This window comes from Hipposideros armiger, unplaced genomic scaffold (genome assembly GCF_001890085.2).
Source record: "Hipposideros armiger isolate ML-2016 unplaced genomic scaffold, ASM189008v1 scaffold_264, whole genome shotgun sequence".
In the NCBI taxonomy this organism is placed as follows: domain Eukaryota; kingdom Metazoa; phylum Chordata; class Mammalia; order Chiroptera; family Hipposideridae; genus Hipposideros; species Hipposideros armiger.
The window spans coordinates 523,606-546,459 of record NW_017731614.1 but is presented as its reverse complement, the minus strand read 5'-3'; the positions used below and the strand labels follow the sequence as shown (position 1 = coordinate 546,459).

At 48.4% G+C, this 22,854-nt stretch overlaps 2 protein-coding genes across 4 annotated transcripts in view; one reads left to right on the top strand and one right to left on the bottom strand.

Moving 5' to 3' along the window:
- Positions 1-6,513, top strand: part of TNFRSF13B (TNF receptor superfamily member 13B) — a 55,469-nt gene extending 48,956 nt beyond the window's left edge. For both annotated transcript variants that reach the window (XM_019656630.1, XM_019656629.1), the window contains 2 exons: positions 4,519-4,704; positions 5,670-6,513. In XM_019656630.1, coding sequence (XP_019512175.1) covers positions 4,519-4,704; positions 5,670-5,920 — 437 coding nt within the window. In that variant the 3' untranslated portion in view covers positions 5,921-6,513. The remainder of the gene's footprint in view (positions 1-4,518; positions 4,705-5,669) is intronic.
- An 11,238-nt stretch (positions 6,514-17,751) lies between these two features.
- Positions 17,752-22,854, bottom strand: part of USP22 (ubiquitin specific peptidase 22) — a 46,595-nt gene continuing 41,492 nt past the window's right edge. For both annotated transcript variants that reach the window (XM_019656726.1, XM_019656727.1), the window contains exons 9-13: positions 22,500-22,626; positions 21,259-21,350; positions 20,378-20,440; positions 19,609-19,758; positions 17,752-18,803 (exon numbers count right to left, since the gene is read on the bottom strand). In XM_019656726.1, the coding sequence (XP_019512271.1) occupies positions 18,761-18,803; positions 19,609-19,758; positions 20,378-20,440; positions 21,259-21,350; positions 22,500-22,626 (475 nt within the window). In that variant the 3' untranslated portion in view covers positions 17,752-18,760. The remainder of the gene's footprint in view (positions 18,804-19,608; positions 19,759-20,377; positions 20,441-21,258; positions 21,351-22,499; positions 22,627-22,854) is intronic.

Here is a 22,854-nt window from a genome sequence, read left to right as displayed (position 1 = left end):
CTCTCTCTCTCTCTCTCTCTCTCTCTCTCTCTCTCTCTCACAGAGAGGGGGTTGGGGAGGGGTCCTTTATGGGGAAAAGCCCACAGATACGGACATTTGGAGGCCCCTGATTTCCTGAGAGTGAGGCTTGCACTCACTGCAGGAACCCCCCTCAAGTGTGAACATTGACCAAATAGCACTGCCATGTGTAGAAATCGCGTTCACCTCCACGTGGACATGGCCCACAAGCTATGTTTCGAACTCGTGTGCGGGGGTGGGGGGGGAGAAGCAGAAAGCCTCATGTGCCAGGAGCCACACCACAGTCACCACTGGGGCCTCACCACACCCCCATGGACAGCTAGCTGGGCTGTGGGGGTGGGGATGCTTGGCGATTGGCCAGAAGGCTCCACCCTGGCCTAGCTGCCTCATGCGCATTCACAGTAATCCCACGGATGTCAAGCACCTGCTGAGAGATAGGAATATCTTATGCCACTTTACAGAGGAGGAAACTGAGGCCTGAAGACCTTGAGTAAAATGTCCAAAACCACATTCAACTCAAGCAGTGTAGCTGCGCCTCCCTGCCCACGGTTACACCCAGCTGAGGCCGAGATGCCTGGATTCTTGGCCCAGCCCTGTCCAAGGTCACTCCCTTTGCTTGGCCCCTAAACGACAAGTTATAATGCTGCCCAGCTGGCCAGCCCGAGCCTGAGCTGGGGCAGAATCAGTCACGGGCAATTCTATTTTTAGGTGAGAAAGGTCTTTGAAGACAGTAAAGAAACAAAACAAAAACCAGTTTGGAAATAGACTGTCGGCTGGGGTCAGAAGCGTCATGCCCCCCGGTGGTAGTACTCAGGAACTGCATCTGCAGTCCAGGGGCTGTCTCCCCCAGGACTTGATTTTTAGACAAGGGCAGAGAATGCATCCTTTTCTGACAAAAACTTGCGACTGTGCGCCTTTGCTCCTGGGGTCAGCAGACAGTGAAGCAAGTAACAAGGCCTCTGTCTCGTGGTGGCCTGGTCACAGAGAATTGACCACGTCCCTTCCCCCAGGAGAGTCTTGGCGCTTATTGCTGCCAGAGCCAGTGACTGAGCCCATCCAAGCAGCGCATAAAGCAGCATGGGGATGACTTTCCTGTTAGTGTCCCCAGGAGCTGCTGGGCCTCCGTCTTCCCATCCTCTGGTCAGCCTTTAACCTGAGTCTTTGGAAGTGTGAACTACCACAGCAGCTTTGAGCTGTTTTTCTGTTCTGAATATATGATACACAGAGATCATTTTTAAAAGAAGCTATTTTTTAAAAGGTTTTGGAAATGAGTCTCCATCCCACCTCTAGCTACCGTTTCTCTCCCCAGAAGCGTGACTATTAGCAGTTTTTTGTTTGTCCTTTCATACCTATTCTTATCTAAGGCATATTTACATCTCCTTATGTGTTTTATTTGGCATTGAAACCTCTCCACTGTCACTCCATATCTCTAGGGGATGGGTCCATGTTAGGATGCACGGACGTGCTGCATTCATTCTGGTGACACTGCTGTGGATATGCCACAGTCCGTGTAACTGTTCCCCTAGTGACGGACAGCTAGGCTATCCCTGGCTTTTGCTGTTACAAAGCTCCAATGAAAGCCTGTGTCTGTGAGTGGGATGTGTCCCTGGAAGCGAAGTTAGTGAGGCCACAGGAATCAGGAAAGTGAGTTTTCGGTGTTGGTAGATGGTTCCAAATGGCCCTCGAAAGAGGCAACCCCTCACTCCCACCAAGGAGTGAGGTCCTTGTTTTCCCATGCCTTTGTGCCTTTGTGAGATTCGTGGAAAGTGACATCTTTTGTAGTTTTGCTTTTCTCTTACTCCAGAGGTTTTGAAATGCATGTTTAGGGGTCGGTCACCAGGCAGCAACTAGTTTCATTTCCCACAGGAAACTTCAAATCATTGGTCTGGGCAGAAGGATGAAAAGGGGCTGGGACAAGCCCTCCCCCCTTCAGGAGCAGAGTCTCTGTTCTGGTTGTCTGCTGGGGCATCGGAAAGCCACCCGAACTTAGTGGCCTGTGAATGAATAACCATTTTATTGTCTCGCATGGTTCTGTGGGTGACTGGACTCAGTTGGGCAGGTCTCCTGCAGGTGTGGCTTTCAATCTCGGTGTAGTTGAAGGCAGACTGCTGGGGATGGCATCACCTGGAGGCTCGGCTTGGGTGGTGACATGGCTGGGCGTCACTGTCCCTCCCTCTAGTCTCAGAGCCGACCCTGCTCCATGGGCCTCTCCACGGGACCTCTCCAGCTGAACTTCTCATTTGGTGGCTTAGGGCTCTCAGGAGAGCAAAAGCAGAGGCTGCCAGGGTATAGGCCAGGACTGGCACAGTGCCATCTCCACCTCATTCTACTGGTGACAGTGAGGCCCAATAGCCTGGATTTGAAGGGCAAGATATGGGGAAGTGATTCTTTGGGGGCCATCTTTGAACACTCGCTGCCACAGTCTAAGAGATGCTAGAATTCATGCTGAAAACATTTCAAATGTTTACTTTAGTCTTTCCCCTTGAATAGACATGCAGTTCATTTGGTAGCTAGGCATCCCATCTCTGATGTGAAGACTGCTGGCCTCTCCCCATTGATCCAGTCAGTATGATGTTTTCATTTTATTCCAGAGGCAAGTAGGAGGTGAAGAGATGGAAACGCCTGGAAGTAGGGAAATGTGGACGCCACTGTGCTCTGCTCTGTGCCCTTTTCCTGGATCCTCTAACCTCTTAGGGCCTCAGTCTCCAGATCTGCAGCACCAGCGTTCTGTGTGCCCCACTGGTGGTGGTGGTGGTGGTGGGGTTTGCTTCCCCCTCCCCCATGGCCCTCAGAGCTCTGGGCATGGGGCATGAAGTCAGCACTGCAGGCCTAGGGGTGGTGACATCAGCCTACCCAGAGCTCCTGTTCTCCCTATGAAACCTCAGGGTGACACCTGCCAACTCTGTCGCTTTATGAAACTCCTGACCCTAAGAAGCTTGAGTAAGGGTGAAGGGCAGTGTCCACCTCTGTGTGGCGGGCCCAGAGCACTGGCCTGGAGTCCATCAGACCAGTTCCCAAGTGCAGGTCTGCAACTGGGAGCATGTGACTTTGAGACTTGGTTTTGTCATCTGTAAAATGGAACATAAAATGGCGTAGCCCTTGTGGAAAACAGTCCTAGGTATATATACATATTACAAAGACTTGTACACAGGTGGCCATTGCAGCATTATTCATAATAGCAAAAGGTGGAAACCCAAATGTCCATCAATAGATGAATGGATAAACAAATGAAGTATTTGAACCATACTTTTGAACCATACCATTGAAATGAAGTATTTCAAGCCATAAAAAGGATTGAAGTCCTGACGTATGTTACATGGATGAGCCTTGAAGACATGCTGAGTAAAAGAAGCCAGACTCCCAAGATCACCTGTAGTCAGAGTCCCTTCCTATGAAATGTCCAGAATAGGCAAATCCGCAGAGACAGAGTAGTGTAGTCGTTGCCAGGACCTAGGGAGGGGGGTGGTGAGTGACTGCTAGTGGGTACCCAGGTGATGGAAACGCCTCAAATCAGGTAGTGGTAATGGCTGCACAACCTCATGAATGTACTAAAAGCCACTGAATTGTACACTTTTAAATGGTGAATTGATGGCATATGAATTATATCTGTTTTTTTAAAGAAGACAATCAGTCTTTCTTCCTAGGAGCAGGAGGATTAAAGGAGACACTACAGGAAGTGCCCGCACACAGAAAGGGCTCAGTAGGTGGTCCACGTCATGAGTATATTACATACACATTATATTAACTCAGGCTCATCTGTCCTTCCACCCCAGGGCCTAAAGGGTGCTCCAATTCCAGGGCCCAGGAAAAGCTTGGAATGGGGAGAAATTTCAAGGGAGGGCTTTGGCCCTGGGCTGAGTCTTTCTCGGCACCCAAACAAGAGGCTCAAGGCCCTGAGAAGTAAAGTGACTGGGGCCCCATTTCCCAGGGCCCTCCTGGTTTACACCAGCTGTCCCAGGCTCATTAGCAACTACACCTGGTTCACTGCCAGTGTGTGCTCCCTCAGGAAGGCTTCTCCTTGGGGGACGGCCCCCGTCAGGACAGATGGAAACACCCTCCCTGGACTATTGTCCATTCATTTGTCCAATTATATGTCCATCCACCTTTATGGCATTGTCCCATTCTACATCCCCATAGCAAGTGGAGACAGCCAAAAGGACCAGCTTGAGAAGTGTCCCGCTCTGAGGTCCTGGAAGAAGTTGCTAGCAGCCTCAGATAGAGGGGTTTGGTTTCCTCCAGGGTCCAGAGAGCGTGCCAGCCAGGCCTCAGGATGAGGAATGGAGCCAGCTTCTCCTGGAATCAGACAGGCCCACAGCAAGCGGCAGCTGGGGCTCGGCCCTCCAGGGGGGTGTGGGGATGCCCATGCATGGGCCTAATGAGGGGACAGGAAGGCTGTAGGGCAGGGGGCTGCTGGCCTAAGGGAGATGGGGGCACTTCAGAGAAGGGTCCTGGGCAGTGATGGGCCCCTCCTGAACTCAGGGCTTCACTGCTGTCTTACAGCCCTTCCGGGGCTGAAGCTGAGCGCTGATCAGCTGGCCCTGGTCTACAGTACGTTGGGGCTCTGCCTTGGCGCTATCATCTGCTGCTTTCTCCTGGCCATGGCCTGCTTCCTCAAGAGGAGGGGGGACCAGTTCTCCTGCCAGCGTCCCCCAGGGCCATGTCAGACCCGGGCCAAGTCCTCCAAGGGTGAGCATGAAACGGGGGTCCTTGCCCCCCCACTGCTTGTGGGACAAGCCGCCAGCCATCCCTCTGTCCTGGCACTGCCACTGCTTCTAAATGGTGAGCTGCTTCCTGGGAGAGGCCTGAGGCAAATCCCTGCAGTGTTTTTTAAGGTTTTATTGGGGAATTGGGAAAAGGGAACAGTGTTGGGGAATTGGGGAACAGCCAAGTTGTCCTTCAATCTTAGTTGTGGGTGGGCATAGCCCACCATCCCATGGGGGGGGGTGTCAAACCAGAAACCTTGTTGCTAAGAGCACACCCTCTACCCACTGAGCCATCCAGCCGCCCGTCGGCAGCTCAGAGCCGCTCAGCTCAAGGTGCCATGTTCAATCTTAGTTGCGGGTGGGCACAGCCCACCATCCCATGTGGGAGTCTAACCGGCAACTTTGTTGTTAGGAGCACGTGCTCCCACTAGCTAAGCCATCCTGCCACCTGTTGGCAGCTCAGCTCGGGCGCAGCTCACTGGCCCATGTGGGAATCAAACTAGCAACCCTGTTACTCAGAGGTCGCACTCATAACAAACTGAGCCACTCGGCTGGCCCAATCCCTGCAGTCTTTTTCCTATGTTGGTGAAATCAGGTTCAAATACAGGGAAGGAAGAGATGGGGCACCTAAGTAAGGGCAGGTGTAGGGTAACTGCCATGGGGTTGGCAGGGACCTGGGGGTGTGGGACTAAAACCGGGGGTGGTCTTCCAGGATTTGGGGGGCACAGGAAGAGTGTCAGTCAAGCTGTGAAAGCCTGCTCCTGCACAGGCTCCCCCAAGCAGGAGAGCTGGCATTGGCAGCCGGCTGGGTGGAGGAGGGCACGGCAGGGTGCAGAGAGGTTTCTGGTCTGCGAGCAGCATTTCATTCTTCCACAACCGGGTTGACTCTGGGTGCAGGGCGGAGGGGCGTCGGGACAAAGGCCAGCGCCCTCTCCCCTTCCCACACAGATCACTGGATGGAAGCTGGGAGCACGGTGGATGGGCCACCAGAGCCAGTGGAGACCTGCAGCTTCTGCTTCCCCGAGTGCAGGGTGCCCGCCCAGGAGAGTGCAGGCGCTCCAGGGACTCCCAGCCCTGCGTGTGCTGCGTGGTGCGGAAGCCCCGACCCCACAGTAGCTGGACAGCTCTGCGTGGGCCGCCCGGACAGCAGCCTCCAGGTCGTGTGCGCATCTGCCCAGGATGGGGGCCCAGCCATGTGAAACGGGGTGGGGAGGCAATGGTGAGAGAGATTGGGGAGAGCAAGAGAAAGGGGGAGAGAAAGGTGCCAGGGTAGCAGGCTAGCACTGCCCTTTACCTAGGTCTAGGTCGTCATCTAAACATCTAAAATAAAGTCACCTGTGCTTGGGGGACTCAGTCCCCAAGAGTCCGTCTATAGAAATAAAACCTTCCATGGTTACCCACTCCCTTCTGTCACCGGTTCTGGTCATGTCTTCCCCTGTGATGATTCTGGATCTTCTCACGCTGCAGCCCTTGGCTGAGGGATCCCAATACAACGTGGCCGCAGCCACAGCCCTCTGGTTTCCCAGGACCTACATGTTGGCTGTCCAGCAGGCTGGGGAGAGAGCTTGTTGACCTGTGGTGTCAGATGCAGTGGGTACACACTGGGACTCTGCTAAAAGGAAAAGCAAAGGAATGGCCCACAAGAGTGTATGCCTGTGGCCAACACCAGGAGAGCTAGAGCTGGGCTTCCTTACATTTCGTCTACAAAATAATTCCTCACCATGCCTCCTCAGGGAGGGCACGAATCACAGAGTGCATGCGTGTGTGCATGTGTAGCAGGGTGTGGAGTGGACAGGAGAGGGCAGGCAGGCTGAGCCCCAGGGGTGTTCTCGTTTGCACCCACCTTTGGCCGTCGAGCCACCAACCTGCACTAGCAGTTGCCTGTTTTACTTTCCCTTAACTCACCTTTTGTTCTACCCTACTTTAATCTTATGCTAAATTTTATGGACTCTGACTAACACTAAGCACCTCACAATTTTAGGTGTTACCTATATTTTACATTTTTATTAGCATTGAAATTTATATTTTAATAGCATTTAAACCTTAAATGCATAACGAATCTTAGAAGCGTTTTTGCAGTAAGATAAATACATGATTATGTAAATTAAAATTATTCATTCCGTGCTACCCAAGATTACCTTGCACACACCTGCACACGCTGAGGGTTCACATAACATACTGGGAGGTGTAGACAGGAAGCCCGATGCTGCTTCGTCTAATCACCGGCCATGGCTACCAGGCTGTATCTACTTCCCAGGGCTGCTGTACTAAAGTACCCCGCACTGCGCGGTTTAAACCACAGAATCTCACTGTCTTGCAGTTCTGGAGCTGAGCTATCTGAAATCCAGGTGACGGCAACACTAGTTCCCTGGGGGAAGGATCTGTTCCAGGCTGCTGTCCTTGGCCAGTCTTCTCCCAGTGTGACTGCATCAAACTGATTTCATTCTATAAGGACACCAGTCATTGGATCAGGCTTACCCTAATGGTCTCATTGTAACCTTATCACCTCTGTCAAGACTCTCTAAAGTCACATGCTGAGGTGCTGGCGTTAGGACTTCAACACATGAACGGTGGGGGACACAGTTCAGCCCCTAACACAGGCCGTCCCCAAGTCCACCCGTTTCATCTCTGTCTGCAGGTAAGCTGGATTTAAAGAGCGCCTGCCCAAGCGTGACATGTGTCTGACCCGCTGTAGTCAGCCTAACAGGCAAATGGAGACATGTCGGCTGTCATGTTTCCCACCACCATGCCCAGTGCAAGAAAACTTCTTGTCTTATTTCAGTTTTGACACTAAAACCCCGTAACCAGTAGATAGCAGCTGGATGCTGGCAACGTAATAGCACATTTGGGTTCTGCCACTGTGCCCCTTGGAATGCTAAGGCTTGTCTCAAAGGTGTGTCTTCTAGGCCTTCTGCAACTCTCAGATTCTGCTCACTGGAAGTCAGGAGCTGAGTGGGTGTTTCTAGTACAATGGGAAGAGCCAGGGTGCTGAGTGCCCAACTCCAGCTTCCATCTGACATAAGTAATCTGGGTTGTTATCAGTTTTTCAATTGCTCTTTTGTTTCTGTTTTTCTGTTTTTGAAAACAGGAATTCCTTGCTAAAAAGACAATCTGAGACACTAAATACTACACTCAATATTGTACTATTCACTTTATCTATGCTCTGTCTGTTGGTTCTCTCTCCTAAACATATTCTGGTTTCTGCCACTCGTCATAGCCTCTTGAGGCCGAGCTCCCGTCACTTCTCACCTGGGTGACTGCACCGGCCCCCACCGGCCTCCCTGTTTTTTCACCTTGTCCCCTAGTCCAGGGCTCAGCAGGCTTTTCTGAAAAGGACCAGGTAGTAGTCTCTTGGGTTTTGCTGACCACTCAGTGCCTGTGGCAACAACTGCACACTCCGTCATGTCGGCTGTGGTGTGCCAGCCAGCCTCAGACAAGTACACAAGCAAGATGACTGCTCTGACAAAACTGCTTAGGAAAACAGGTGGCAAGTCGAATTTGGACAGTGGGCCATAGCTTGTCAATCCCACCCAACTTCATGGCAACACTGATCTTTTTTTCCCTAGCTTTGTTGAGACATAATTGACATAGTACATTGTGTAAGTTTACACTGTTGATTGGATACATTTATAAAGTACAAAACGATTACCACCAGGCCATTAACTACCACCTCCATCCTGTCACATAATTACCATCTTTTTTGTGGTGAGAACATTTAAGATCAATTCACTTAGCAACTTTCAAGTATAATTAGCTATAATCACCACGCTGTACATCACATCTCCAGAATTTGTTAAATCTTCTAACTGGGAGTTTGCACCCTTTGACCAACATCTTCCCACTTCCCCCACCCCCAGCCCCTGGTAACCACCACTTTACTCTGTTTCTCCAAACACTTACCTTTTTATTTATGCCTCTTTAAAGTTTTTAATGGTTGTTTACAATATACATCTTTAATCACAGTCAACCCTCATAACACTTCACACAGAGTATAAGAAACATATTCCCAATTCCCTCCATCTTTTGTGGTTGTCATACATTTCACTTTTTACACATTCTATAAACTCACAATATATTGCTACTCTTTTTGCTTCAGAAATTCAATACCTTTTAGAGTGATTTAAAGTAAGAAAAACAATACCTTTTATATTTACCTTCATTTCTGGAAATCCTCATTTTTTATGTGTAGACCCAAGTCTCTGTCTGGTATGATACTCCTTCCATCTGAATTTTTATTTAATATCTCTTATAGTGCAAGTCTGCAGGATATAAATTCTCAGTTTGTATTTGAAAAGTCTTTCATTTTTGAAAGATTTTTTTTTTTTGGTATAGACTTTGGGGTTACCAGTTTTTTCCCTTTCAGCATTTTAAATGGCTGTGTAATTTCTGACAAGACAGCTGCTATAATTCTTATCTTTGTACCCCCGTAACCTGTGCCCTCAAACTTTTCTCTTTACCTTTTTTTAGCAGTTTGAGTATGTTGTGTCTAGGAGTTTTTATTTTGGTTAGGTTTGTTTTGTGATTTATCTTGCTTGGCATTCTCTGAGGTTTTTGGATCTGTAGCTTGATGTTTTTCATTAAAAAAATATATTGGGCATTATCTCTTCAAACTGTTTGATACTGTCCCATAACACTGATGCCCTGTTATTTTGGGTTTTTTCCATTCTTTTTTCTCTTTGTGTTTCAGCTTGGGTAAGTTCTGTTGACCTTCAAGTTCACTGCTTATTTCCTCAGTTGTGTTAGTTTACTGATGGGCCTATCGAAGGCATTCTCCATCTGTTACCATGCTTTTCTTCTAGCTCGATCACTGTTTGTGACTTGCTTATACTTCCACCTCTCTGCTGAAGTTCCCCATCTACTCATGTGGTGTTCCACATTTTCCATGACAGCCTTCAACTTATTAACCTGAATTATTTAAAATTTCCTGCCTAGTAATTTCAAAATCTGGGTCATCTCTAAGCCTGGCTGTTAACTGGTCTCTTGGCAATGGGTTGTTTTACTTTTTTGTATGTTTTGAAATTTTTTATTGATTGCGAGACCTGAGCAGAGACTGAAGTAGGAAGTGTTTATGCCTGGAAGTGGGTGGCCTTTTTCCTGCCAGGCTGTGTGAGGGGTGGAGTCAACTGGGTCGTGAGCAGAGCTTGGTTTGGGTTTTGTTGTTGCTGTGATCACCTCAGCGTTCAAACTCCTCTAGTGTGACCATGTTCTCAGGTGGGGAATGGGTTCCCGACATTCCTGCTGCACCCTCAGCTTGCTGACCTGGGTGGGGAGGCCATCAGCCGGCTCCATCTCAGCCTTGGGCAGGCCCTGTGCTCCTGGGCTGGAAGAGACTTCTGCAGTGGTCCTTCCCCGGGAGTTGGGGCCGGCTCGTGGCTCAGGCCCAGGACAGCTTCCTGCCCTCCACTGCACATAAGGGTTTTCCTTCCTGCCACCCTCACTGGGTTTTCACCTGTATTCTGAGGCCTACAAGTTTTTGCTGCTCTTTCCCCAGTAGCTTGTGGCCTTTGTTAGGGAGAATCTGAGTGGGCCTGTGTGTACCTCTCCCATCGTGGTTGCTCCCCTGCCCCAGGCCGTGCGGCACCCCTGAGGGAGGCACCCTCTGGTCTCCCACTGTGTGCATGGTATTTTTTTTTTTTTAATGAGGGTCCAGTGGAAGTCTATGGAGAACCTGCAAGTGGTGTCAACCCCGCTTGTCTGCAGTTCTCAGCTCTAGGCTCTCATGCTAACCCACACCCGGCCTTTAGCAGTTCATCAGCATAACTCCTCTTACCCCCTCGCATGGCCACTCTGCCTTCTTCCTTATGCTCGGCCACAGGGCCAGTGTTCACGTCACCCTTTCACATGCCTTCCTTAGGCTTCAGGCTCACTGGCTGCCTTGCCGCTTTACCACATGGATGTGATTCTGTAGATTATCTGGCTTTTTATTTCTAGGGGAGTGGTGAGCCTGTCTGGCTTTCCACTTCCTAGTTGGCAGCTGGAAGCCAACATTCTTAAACATTGATCACATCATGTCTTTTCACTGGTTAAAACCTTCCAGTGTGTTCCTGACACGAAATAATCTAACCTATTACAAGGGAAACCATCAATGTGGGCTGGACTCCACAGTGGCTGGGGCGAGCTCGCTTTGGCGACCTCTCAGCCTCAGGCTTCAAGGGCAGACACGCTGTTCCTTACACCTGGCAAGCTTCATCTCTGATAGCTCACGTTTGGTCTCTCCTTACTCAGGTCTCTGCTTGAAGGTGTCCTGAGTGGACCGCCTCCTCTGACCACCCTGAGTGAGAAGCCTGCCATTGCTGCTGTGCACTGGCTCCCTCACCCGTCTCTTCCACACACACTTACCACAATCTGACGTATACTGTCCCCCACCAGGCTGTACCCTCCCTGAGAACAGGACTTGGGTCTCTCTTATCCTCGTGTCCAGAACAGCGCTCGCAAGGTATGGGATTGCCAAAGAGTTGCTGAATGAATGAATTCAGGAGCCTGATCTGATCATTTCTAGTCTTTTCTAGTCTTAACGTTCTACAAAAAATCAACTTATTTACATTTCTTCCTCCTCTCCTAGCTACCAGCACTTAAATCCATTCATGGCTGACTGGTATCACCATCAGAAGCAGCACAGGAAGTATCTTTAGATTCATCCATGGGAGTTGGAGAGGACTTTTCAGACCACCCATGTTAACCTCCCTCTCTTCTCATCTAACAGACAAAGGGCCAGAGGGGCTCAGAGGGGAATCTCCAGTCCCAGGAGCACTATCAGTGAGCACGGAGCCCTAACTAGAACATTCATCTCACCTCTTAAACAGAGCTTTTCCCACTGTACCAAACTGGTTTCTATGGGGACAGGCCGACCCACTGAAGGAGACAGAATGAGGTCACATGGAGTTCTAGAGTCCCTATTAGTTTGCACGAATTTGTTGCATGAAGAATACTGTCTCCAACTTAAATGAGCTCCCACACTGGGATAAAGTGTGTAAGACTTGTCCAGGGTGGAGAGGAGGCTTTACAGAGACTAGCAGGACCAACAGGAGAGGAACAGCACCAAGATCGCAGAGCAGAGCAAACCAAATCTACTGAGTTGTTGGAAAAATCATGACGTATTTTTTCTGTTTTTCGTTGCAAAAATGTGTCATGACTTTTCCACCAACCCAATATATCCTCTCCTGCAGATGTTCATTCTCCATTTTAGAAATAGCTTCTGCTTGGGCTGGCCGAGTGGCGCGTTGGTTAAGAGCTGGCTTGGGATGCCAGAGGGCCCTGGTTCGGATCCCACATGAGGGCCAGTGACACTGCCCTCTACAGCTAAGATGCTGAACAACAGCTCAACCTGGAGCTGGGCTGCCATGAGTCGCCGCGATGGCATACGCTGCAGCCCCTGCTGCAGTGGGTTGCCATGGGCTACCGTGTGTAGCCAGCAGCCAGCGTGAGCGGCCAGCAGCCGCCGTGAGCGGCCGTCCAGAAGCCGGCGACTGATCTGCCTCGCCTGGGAAGAGCGCAATGATGGTGCCAACTTGGGCCAGTGAAGCAACGTCCTCCACAACTAGACTGAAGAACAAAAAAACGACAGCAACTTGTCTGTTCCCCTTCCCCAATTCCCCAGTGCTGTTCCCATCGTCCAATTCCCCAATAAAAAATTTAAAAAAATAGCATCTGCTTGCTTCTTGGACTTAGTGGAACCTGAACATCTGTTCACGCGACAACAGTTGAGCGTGCAGCCTGAGCATCCCATTACTGAGTACTGTCTGACTTGCTCAGCCTTAAGGTTGGGTGTGAACAGCAGCCATAGTGCGAATGGCACGTAAGAGACTGAGTTCGGACATGTCCAAGGTACAGTAAATGACATGAGCAGGTGGCTCGCTCTTCCCACAGACACCTGTTGCAATGGCATCAAGTGTTCCTTGTAGCCAGATGACTGAGGATGTTCCTATAGGACAGTGGTGAGAAAAGCCTGCCAGTGGAACTTGGAAGCAAACATCTGGTTACCTACCTTGTCTGGAGTGAGATGGGTCCAAAAGTGCTGAGCTACAACAATTTATAGGGAGTTGCTAAAAGCTTGGCTGGATGGTCAAGGACTTGGAATACGATTTAAAGATTAGTGATAAAATCTGGACAGGTACAGATCTCTCAAAATGGGCACAGGCTGTGAAGACACCCACGAGAATCCCTACAAAGGGTGCTCTTAAGGATCGGGGAAGCAAAATGGCATGCCTCGTGGGTGGAGTCTGCTTCCTTCCCATCATCAGGCTTGCTTGGTGGAGACTACACAGGCTCAATGTCACAGACTTGCCCTGACCAAGAATCACCAGGCTGACGAATGCAGCGTGTCTAACCGGCTAACAGTAGACTAGCACTGACTCCCTGGAATGGCATTTCCTAGGAGGACCAGCTAGCCACCTGGTGGCAGGTTCCATATGATGATCCTGGGCCTCTTCCATCATGGAGGGGGCAGATACTTGTATTCACTGGAATAAACCAATATTCTGGATATGGATTTGCCTGCTCTGTCAGCACCACCATCCACTATTTCAACATTCCATGTATTGATAGTTTCACTTCTGATCAGGGAATCCGATTCACAGCAGAGGCCATGCAGCACAGGGCTTGTGTCTGTAGAACTGTTCTTACTGCATCACCTCCACCTGGAAGCACTGAGCTTACTGAAGACTGTTATGGTGAAGGGATGGGGTTCTCCTCTCCTGGGATGACTTTTATGCTTTTAACCAGAGGCTATTATGTGGTGCAGACTCCCCCACAGCCAAGACATACTGGGTCCGAGGATCAAGGGGTGGGCATGAGACTGGTCCTTTTCAGCATTATTACACTTAATAACTCCATCACACATTTTTATTCCTTGGGCTTTGCTGACGTGAAGGTCTTAAGACACCAAAGGCAGCGCTTCCGCTGGGGAAGACAACCTTGGTTCTATTTAATTTGAAAAGACAGCTGCACAATGGGGCCAGGAGGACTAAGGCCGGAGCCCCAAGAAATTCTCTGGTGCCTCTTGGCGTTTCCATGTAAGAGAAGTAAAGGAACTTGCAACAATGGCATCCAAAAAAGGACACTTCAGAAATGAAGGTTTGGGTCAACCGGGTAAAGAGCAGCTAAGGTTCTGAGGGCAAGAGAAGTGTACAAGGGGGAATGGAAGAAGGATGTCACCTGCAGCCCTGGGGCCAATTACAGAATCAAGGGCAGCACAAAATGCCTATCTTCTCCTCGCTCATTTATTTTATACACTATTTTCTCATCATGTGAGGAGCTTGCTGCAGATGCATATCCCTGTACAACATTCTCAGGTCTTGGAATGAAAATCTGGCAGACTCCCACATTTAAAGAAGCCCCTCAGGTGACTTTTATGCATATCAAATTCTGAAGGCCCATGGTCGTCCTCAATCTAGGATACATCATCACCATGCCCATTAGAGGAAAACAGGGTCAAAGAAACTGCAGGTTAATCACAGAAAACGAGGCAGCGCGGGCTGCATGGATATTCCGGCACCCAGGGCTCTGCACTGGCACAAACCAAGGCTGCACCTCTGGCCCCTGCACTCGGCAGGGCTCCCATCTCAGCAAGACCCGCCCGGGGTGGCCGCAGCCTGGGGCCTCCTGTCCCCTGCACCTGTCTGGCTGCTCGTATAGGAAAGGCAGAGCTGGCCAGTTTTCAGAATAAAATGTACCTTTATTATGACATAGGAAAGACTACAAGCCATTAAGGGAGGGAGAAGAGTCAAACAGTTCCTCAAAATGACAGGTAAAAGAGGTGTAAACATCTTGGTAATTAATCCACAGCATGATCACTGGAATCTTCTTACAACTTTTACGTTAACAGCAAACGAAACAGTCACTTCAAAGCTTAAAACAGGGGCAGTTACACAAAGAAAGCATACACACCAAGCCAAACCATAAATGCTCGGGTTTATATGGTACAGGGGCTGCCGCAGAAGGTGAGTCCTGGACACTCTAGCACCAGACCGGAGAGGGGCCTTGTGGGCCCGAGGAAGGCACGGCCATGCAGCCCTCAGGCTACCCATTGGGCCCTGGCCCTGACCCACCACTCATCACACTGCTCGGAACCTACTCAGACATCTGAAGAGCGGAGGTCCACCATTTTCACTGTGAAGCGCTCAAGTGACAGTCAACAGCTCAGAAATACAGGTTATTTTAAATACGGTGGTGGGAGTGGGGTCACCCAATGATTCCTTAGTGGTCAAACAGACACACTAGGTAATGATCTGAACACCTACATGGGGTGGTTGTTGGCAAACAAGAAAACCATTTTCCTGGATCAGGAGCTTAAAAACAAAGAAAGAAATTCCCAAACCCATATGTAATACTTTGTTCCTAAGGAGGCAAATTCAAATGAGCACACCAACCACAGGGCATATGGCTGGCAGCGCAAGGAGGGGGCAAACATCACAGCAGCAGAACCACCCCCTTCCCACGCCACTAGTTCGTCCAGTCGGAGGGGAGTTTCTCGGTGGCAGATAGAGAGAGAGGTTAAGTGCTTATGTTATGGGCAAGTAAACCTGCCCCCCCCCCAAAAAAAAACTTTTAAGTTTTCTTTCCTGTAGAAATGTTAAGTATAGAAATGTTAAGTCTCCTCCCTAGTTTCTTAGTTCCTTAGCTCCTGGCTTTGATTACTCTTCTAATCAGTATCTGAATCATAGAAAATCTATTTTTCCTCATTCAGGGGCCTTGGGGATACAGACGATTCCCCAGCAAGATTGCCAGTAGCAACCAGAGAAGCCAACATGGTCTTCCAGGCAGATCTCAAGACCCCTTCCTCTCATTTGAGATCAGCTAGGGTGAGAGTTCTGTGAATCCCCCAATAGGCAGGGACAGCTCTACACCCCTGCCCAGCAGGAAGCAGATACAGAAGAAAAGACCTCCTGTCCCTCAGCTTCCCATAGAGATTTTATGGGGATCATGTCTCTCAAAAGGAAAACCAGGCAGGCAGTTAGAGGCAGGCATTGGGTCTCTGCATTCCTGCACTTCCAACACAACCCATACAATGCGACCCCCCAGGAGACCTCCCCTCTCCACCCCAAACTTCCTCTTTTCCCACCCTGCTGGGAAACAAATGGATACAAAATACCTACTCCACCTGCACAGATGAAGTAATAACCTCTTGTCAATCACAAGTGCCAATCAAGTGGTCCCATGCCCAGAGAGGAACAGCCCATTCTAGGGAAAAAGCGATAAAAACACCCAAGGCCTCCTTAGTCAGGGCCCTTGAGCCATTCTCTACTGCTCAGGCCGCTTCCATTTCTTTGAAGCGTACCTCTCGCTTCTAATAAACTGCTTTTTCACTACTTTGCCTCGGTATCTCATTCAATTCTTTGCTCAAGATGCCAAGGACCTGGACATCGCGCTGAGAAAGGCCGACTCTCCAGCAACACTTAGACCACCAACGCCAAAGGGAATAAAGAGAACTACTTTGGATACAAAAGTTTAAAACAATGTCTACAAAAGATAAACGTGGTTCCACTGTCTCTCCCAGTCATATTCTCAGAGCAGCTGAGCCCCGAACACAAGCAGAGGCAGGAAGGGGTATAGGTGAGGGACAGATCTGGGCAACAGGCTGGCCATACCACAGGTAATCTGCCAGAAATTACAAGGCCAATACATTTGCTTTGTCCCCACTCTGCATTTAGGACACTCCAGGATGGCCAGGGGGCCACCAGGCGGCAAATCACAGGAAGAGACTCCATGGCTAAGAACTCTGCAGGCCAACTTCAGTCAACTCTCCTTTCCATTCGATTCTTCCCTTATGAAAGACAATGCCTCTCTCTAGAAGAAATCTTTGTAGCAGATAGACAGACACACACACCTTGGACAAAGATGGCCATTTCTGAGAATCTGCACCCATCCATATTTCTCTGATAACACTTGCTATTTTAGTAGACTCTTTTTTTTTTTTTTTAGCTGAGCCATCCTGCCACCTGTTGGCAGCTCAGCAGCAGCTCAGCTCGGGCTGGACTGTTGCTCAGAGCTCAAACCTTTGAGCGAGCTCTTAACCAACTGAGCCACTCGGCCGGCCCAACACTTGCTATTTTAAAACCTATGTTCCTTAAATGCAGAAATATAACTGAGAATGAACTGAGCAAGTGCTTAAAAAACTATCACTATGCTGTACACTTGAAACTAATATAAAATAATATTGATATCAACTGACATTGAAAAAAAATTTTAAATACCTATCACTAGGGATTTTTCCATATATGATAATTCTGCAGTATGAATGTCTCTTTGCATATTCTAGCATTATCTATACTGAGTAGTAACTACTCAACTCCTGCTGTGACTACCCCATTTCCTAACTTCACTAGCTAATGAGCCAGATCTGGTCCACTGCCTGTTTTTGTATTGCCTGTCAGCTAGGAATGGTTTACACATTTCTAAATAGTGAAAAGAAAATTTTTTTCATGACATGAAAATTATATGAAATTCAAATTTCAGTGTCCATAAATAAAGTTTTATTGGAACACGGCTAGGCTCATTTGTTTAAGTATTATCTATGGCAAGAGACCACGTGGCCCACAAAGCCCTAATATATGTACCATGTGGCTCTTCATGAAAAAAGTTTGCTGACCCTGAAAAAGATGATTCTCCTCTTCTCCAGGCATGAATATTCCCGTTCAGATGCAGACTGGGCTCCTGGGACAAGCACAGCTGGTTTCACAAACTATATTAAAGCAACTTTCTCTCCCCTATGTTTCTGGGTTGCAATTTCTCAGAAATGGACAATCTAAGTTTGGGTTTGGATAGCTAGATGCATGCAAGAAATCTTACAAAGAACAATGTGTATCATTCCAGCTCCTCAATCAGCTCTTCCCACAAGTTCAATCAAAGTCACTTTTTCCTGCTACAATTTAAACTACACTGAATGTAAAGCAGAGCACTGAGCAATGTAACATAGTCTCCACTAGAAGCTACTCCAGCTTCAATCCGACATACTAGCTACCAAGCAGCAGCAGCGACAGGGGCAGCAGGTAGGACAGGAGGCCAAGAAGAAAATATGTGGAAGGGAAACAAGGAAACCACCAAGAAATGCTTTATTTTCTCAAAAGATGAACAAGATAGAGACAGTTATTAGCTGCAGCCTGATTCTCCTCTGCTGCATCCACAAGCTTTGACCAGGACACAGATGCTGGGGGGGGGGGGGGGGGGGGGGGGCGGAACAAAACAGCACCAAAAGCAAGAGTCACTCTCAAGAATAAAGGAAAAACTATCTAGATTTCAGTACAAACTCAATAATTCATTCACGTTACTATCATTACTTTTATGAAATTTACCACTGTGGAAAAAGAGAGGAAAAGGGACGGGGATAAGAAAATGCCTATTTCTAGAAAACCGAGGGAGAACACCCAGGCTGATATTTCCACATGCAGTTTGATGCTACGTTATCTGCAGAACAGACATGCTTGGAAACCCCAGTTAGTGTCTTCAGTTCCATAAGCTCTGGGGTGGGGTGGGGATGGGGGTTCTTGGTATTTGCTGACAAAACAGAAGCTACGAGTTCCATACTATACATATTCAATACTAACTCTCACGAAGACAAAGATCCTTGCAAAGTCCTCCATTCTTGCACAGTATCTTTGTCTTCTCTACTGCTTTAATGGACCCATAATTTTAACATGGGCTAGCGCCTTTTAACTGTCATGCAGCAGAACTGAAGCACCAGGGCAAGGCTGCTCCATGCTGTGGGGGTATCCCCATCCCAATCACCCACACATTTGCTTGAGGAGCAAAGGAGATACACTAGTGACACATCTACTCTGCCCCTTCCCATGCAGAATACACCCCTCATTTCATTTTTTCGGTTGTGCAGTTCCTCCTGGAGCCTCCTCCCACCCCAGGACTTGTCCATTCGAACCCCACAATCCTGGGCACCGACGGCTGCTGCCTTCCTTTGGGCCAGGCTGCAGAGGAGTCTGCTGCTCTCGGGGCACTTCTGTGTAGGTGGTGGTTATCAGGATGTCAGTGATCACTCTGTGGGGCTTGCCACCTCCTGCCTTCCCTGTTCTGACCAGCTGAGGGTAAGGCTACTCATATTCCAAGAACTGTTTGTGGTAGAACAGCAGGTATCTGAGGAGCAAAGACAGACGCATGTTTGTGTTTAAACTCACAAGAGGTCAGGCAAACCCAACCCTCCCCAGCCAATGACCCTGGCGCCACGGCCTTGGCACTCACCAGCCATGTGACTTCTTGGTTGCATGAGTCCTTAGCGAGGTAGCGGCAGTGTCCCCACCGAATGCCCAAGCCCCTGAGCCCATCCACCAGGACGCATGAATCCCGTCAGTCCCACCTCCCACACAGCTCCTGAACCTGGCCTCTGTCTGACTGCCACTGCCTGTGTCGGGCAATCTGGGGTAAGACTCCTGGAACAGATTCCGTCTAATACCCCCCTGCTCTGGCCTCCTCAGCCACAAGGCTGACCTCTCCAACACAACTCTTTACACAGACTCTCTCCCAAGAGGGCTTCCCCAAAGCTCAGAATACACCATCCACATGTGCCTCACAAACATGGCAGCTCATCCCTGGGGCCAGATCCTGCTGACTGTCTGAAGACTAAGGATTTGGCAGAGCTAAAGGTGGATGATAATGTGCCATGAAGGAAAAAAAAATGGAAAAATAAAGAGGAGCCACCAAAGCACCCATGTGTCAGCTCACACCATGACTAAAATAAATGACCACCACCACCACATTCCCTGTGTTAAGGCATTAATCAGTGTCCTGCCCAGGTACACTGTCTCGGGGTTGGCATCCTGTCCAGAACAAGCCTCGTCACTCCCACCACTGAAAGTAAACCTCCTTGAATGGAACCCAGAGCAGATGTGGCTCTGGATTCCATGTAATCGAACTGGAGAAACAAGCTGCCACCCCGACATACCCTTCGCTGTCTAGCACGTCTTCAATGCTGGCCTTGGTGATGATGGCATCGTCACATTTGAACCACTGGTCCTTGTGCTGCCGGATGAAGCTGGTATAGTGGCCACTCTCCAAGGTCCCTTGGTGGTTAACAACTGCAAACAAGGAGTATCTGGTTTGGGAGAAAAGGAGTGGGGAGAGACAGAGCAGGTCACTCAATTTTGTCACCAAGCAGTTGGAAGCCTGCATAGTGCGGTGTAGCGCACTGATTCCAAACAGTTAGTACCCTAGGAACCAAAGCTGGTGCACACAGGGTAAGAGCACACCTGTGTGGCCCCTCTCAGCTCTCAAGTTTCTTCGCTGGAACCACATTTAGTGGAAGTGGTGAGAGCAAGTGGTGTTGGGAGATACCGTAACCATTCTCTCCTTTCATTCTTTCTGCCACATCAACGGTAAGAAGGATGGCAAAGAAAAGAGCAGAGGCCTCGTACCAATGCCAGTGAAGGCAGATGCTGGGCTGCCTGACCCTCAGTCACACAGAGGCCAGGAGACAGGGGTGAGTCTCCTATAACAGGAGGCAGTATTTATGATAAAGGTGTGAAAAGTCCTTTCCTAATATAAGGCTTATGTATTTTCAACATAGCTTAGTGGACAGAAAGCAGGCCAGTGGCCAAAGCAATGAGCTCTGCCACTGCCACTTGAATATGCAGCCTTCTCCTCAGGAATGCAGCTGGGGCATCCCTGCAAGTCCTGCCAGGAGCCCCAGGACACCCCCAAAGGGCACCACTTACTTGTTATCATTATTAAGACTATCCGCAGGCTGTTGGTACTGCCCATTCATCCTGCTTTCTTTGCTGTGACATACAAAAGCAAAACTCAGCATCATTTACAATAATTAACCAAAAATTAATGGTTAGATGACAACAGTAATATTATTGGGGGCCTACTATTCCAGACATTGTGCTGGATCCATTTTATGTACACTTTCTAGTTCTTCAACAATTCTTTTTAGGCAGATACTATCCATCTCCACGTTACGGTGAGGAAATCGAGGCACAGGCTGGGGAGTGCACTGCTGAGAGCACACGTACCGCACGGTGTGGAGCCTGCCCAGACCTATGTAGCACACCTCCTGGTAGAGAACGGAATCCACTCTGAGTCCTTCCAAGGAGACAGGCCTGCCAACACCTTTCTGCCTGAAGCCACCAAGTCTGTGGTAATTTGTTACAGTGCCCCCCCGGAAACTAACATGTGTCCAATATATTAGTAAGTGTTGAGTTTTGGGAAGGAGGGTAAATTTCATGTGGTCTATGACATAAAGATTTGAAGACAAGAGAAATGGAATGTACTCCTGCAAAATCAACTACTTTTATCTGTATCCCAAAATCAATTCCATCAGCTAAAATGAGGCCTTCTTATTGTGACACTACCTTGATGACTATTGGGGTCTGAAAGGTGATAAAGGATTGCTTGGGAAAACCCAAAGCTAAAACAGGACATCTGAGGAAAAACAACCCATTAAACTAAAATGTGTCTTGGGTTAAGATCAGGTAATAATTTGGTTTTTGCAGGTACGGTTATATCAATGTTCTACCAACTGCCTCATCAGGGAGTCGGTGCCAATCACTGACCCCTCCTGACACTGGACACAGCTGGACAAACCCTTCCATACCTGGACGCCATGAAGGGGGTCATGTCCAGTTCCAGGGGGAAGGACACGTATGTGGTAATCTTCCGCCTAAGTTTGGCTGAGTGTTCAAATCGCTGCAAAAATGGGGGAGACAGGGAAGAGGGATGAGACTGTAACGGGCTTCTCTGTGCACACCCCAAAGTAGGCTTTTCATTCACTTTCTGATCACCTCCTGGCCATGTCTGGAGCTTACAGATTCAATAACACAATAGCAATCCCTAGAAATCTAATTTATGGGGTTCAAGTCTTGAAATGATGTGATTGTTCAGAGTGATAAAGTACAAAAAATATAACAAGCCTAGCAAAGTGCAAGATAGTAGAGAACAAGTACTGGTAACCTCTGGAAGAAAAAACAAACACACTGCCTCTTTCACTAGATACAAGACATTCCTTTGACTAGATCAGGGGCCACCAATGCCAGAAAGCAAGCTAGGAATGTTTTTTTTTTTCTTTTAACATTTTTAAAGGGTCATAAAATAAAACAAAGAAAAATATGAAACAGATCATATGGCTACAAACCCTAAAATACTTACTACCTGGCCCTTTTACAAGAGCTTGCTGACCCCTGGACAGGGGTCAGCAAACTTTTGAGACAGAAGAGCCACCCAGGGGTCAGCAAACTGTGGCTCATAAGCTGTGGCTCTAAAGTAAAATTGAAAATGAAAATAAAACTATCATAGTTCCATTTATAAAATTTTTACAGTTTATTATTCACATAATGATGATTATGTAAAAATATATTATGGCTCTCAAATTTTTTAAATTGTTGTGAGGGACAGGATTGGCTCTTCCAGGGGTTGGCAAACTTTTGAGATGGAACGTACCCAAAGCGCCGCATGTGGCTTGTGAGCCGTCATTTGCCGACCCCTGGACTAAATCATTATGCTAAGCATCTCTGTTTGCTTTTAAGTAAAAGAAAAACAGAACATTTGGGGGGAGAATGGAAGAATTTAGGTAGAAGTAGTAAAACCTTAATAATCCCCACCTCCAGAAGAGCAACTCCCATCCTATTTTCATGACACAGTCATCACTTTTTGTTCACAACAGACCTCTCTCGGCAACAGAAGACAGGGAGTTACCACTTATTTCCCCCTTGTTTCTTTAGCGTTCCTTACAGTCACTGCCATTATAAAATGTACTCTTTATGTCAAACCCACAGGCTGTAAGTTGTACTGGGGACTAAAAATTGAGTCTGCCACCAAATTTTTTTCTGGGAAACTTACTTTGAGATGAAAACAGGCTACAATTGGCAGTTTCTTCATGGTGAGCTGTTTAGTAGACTCCTGGTAGCTATGGCAGCCACTGCATTTGATCTTGGCACTGCTTCCCAAGTGCTCTGGTCTAGTAAATCTACAAGGCATTTAAAAAATACATTTTTAAGAGAAAAGGATGTAAGAGGTAAGAGAGGGAAAAGAGTTATTCTATCACTGTCAGTAGATTAATTTCCTTACTGAAAATATACATACAGGGGCCGGCCGAGTGGCACGATGGTTAAGAACTGGCTTGTGACGCCAGAGGGCCCCGGTTTGGATCCCACATATGAGGGCCAGTGACACTGCCCTCCGCAGCTAAGATGCT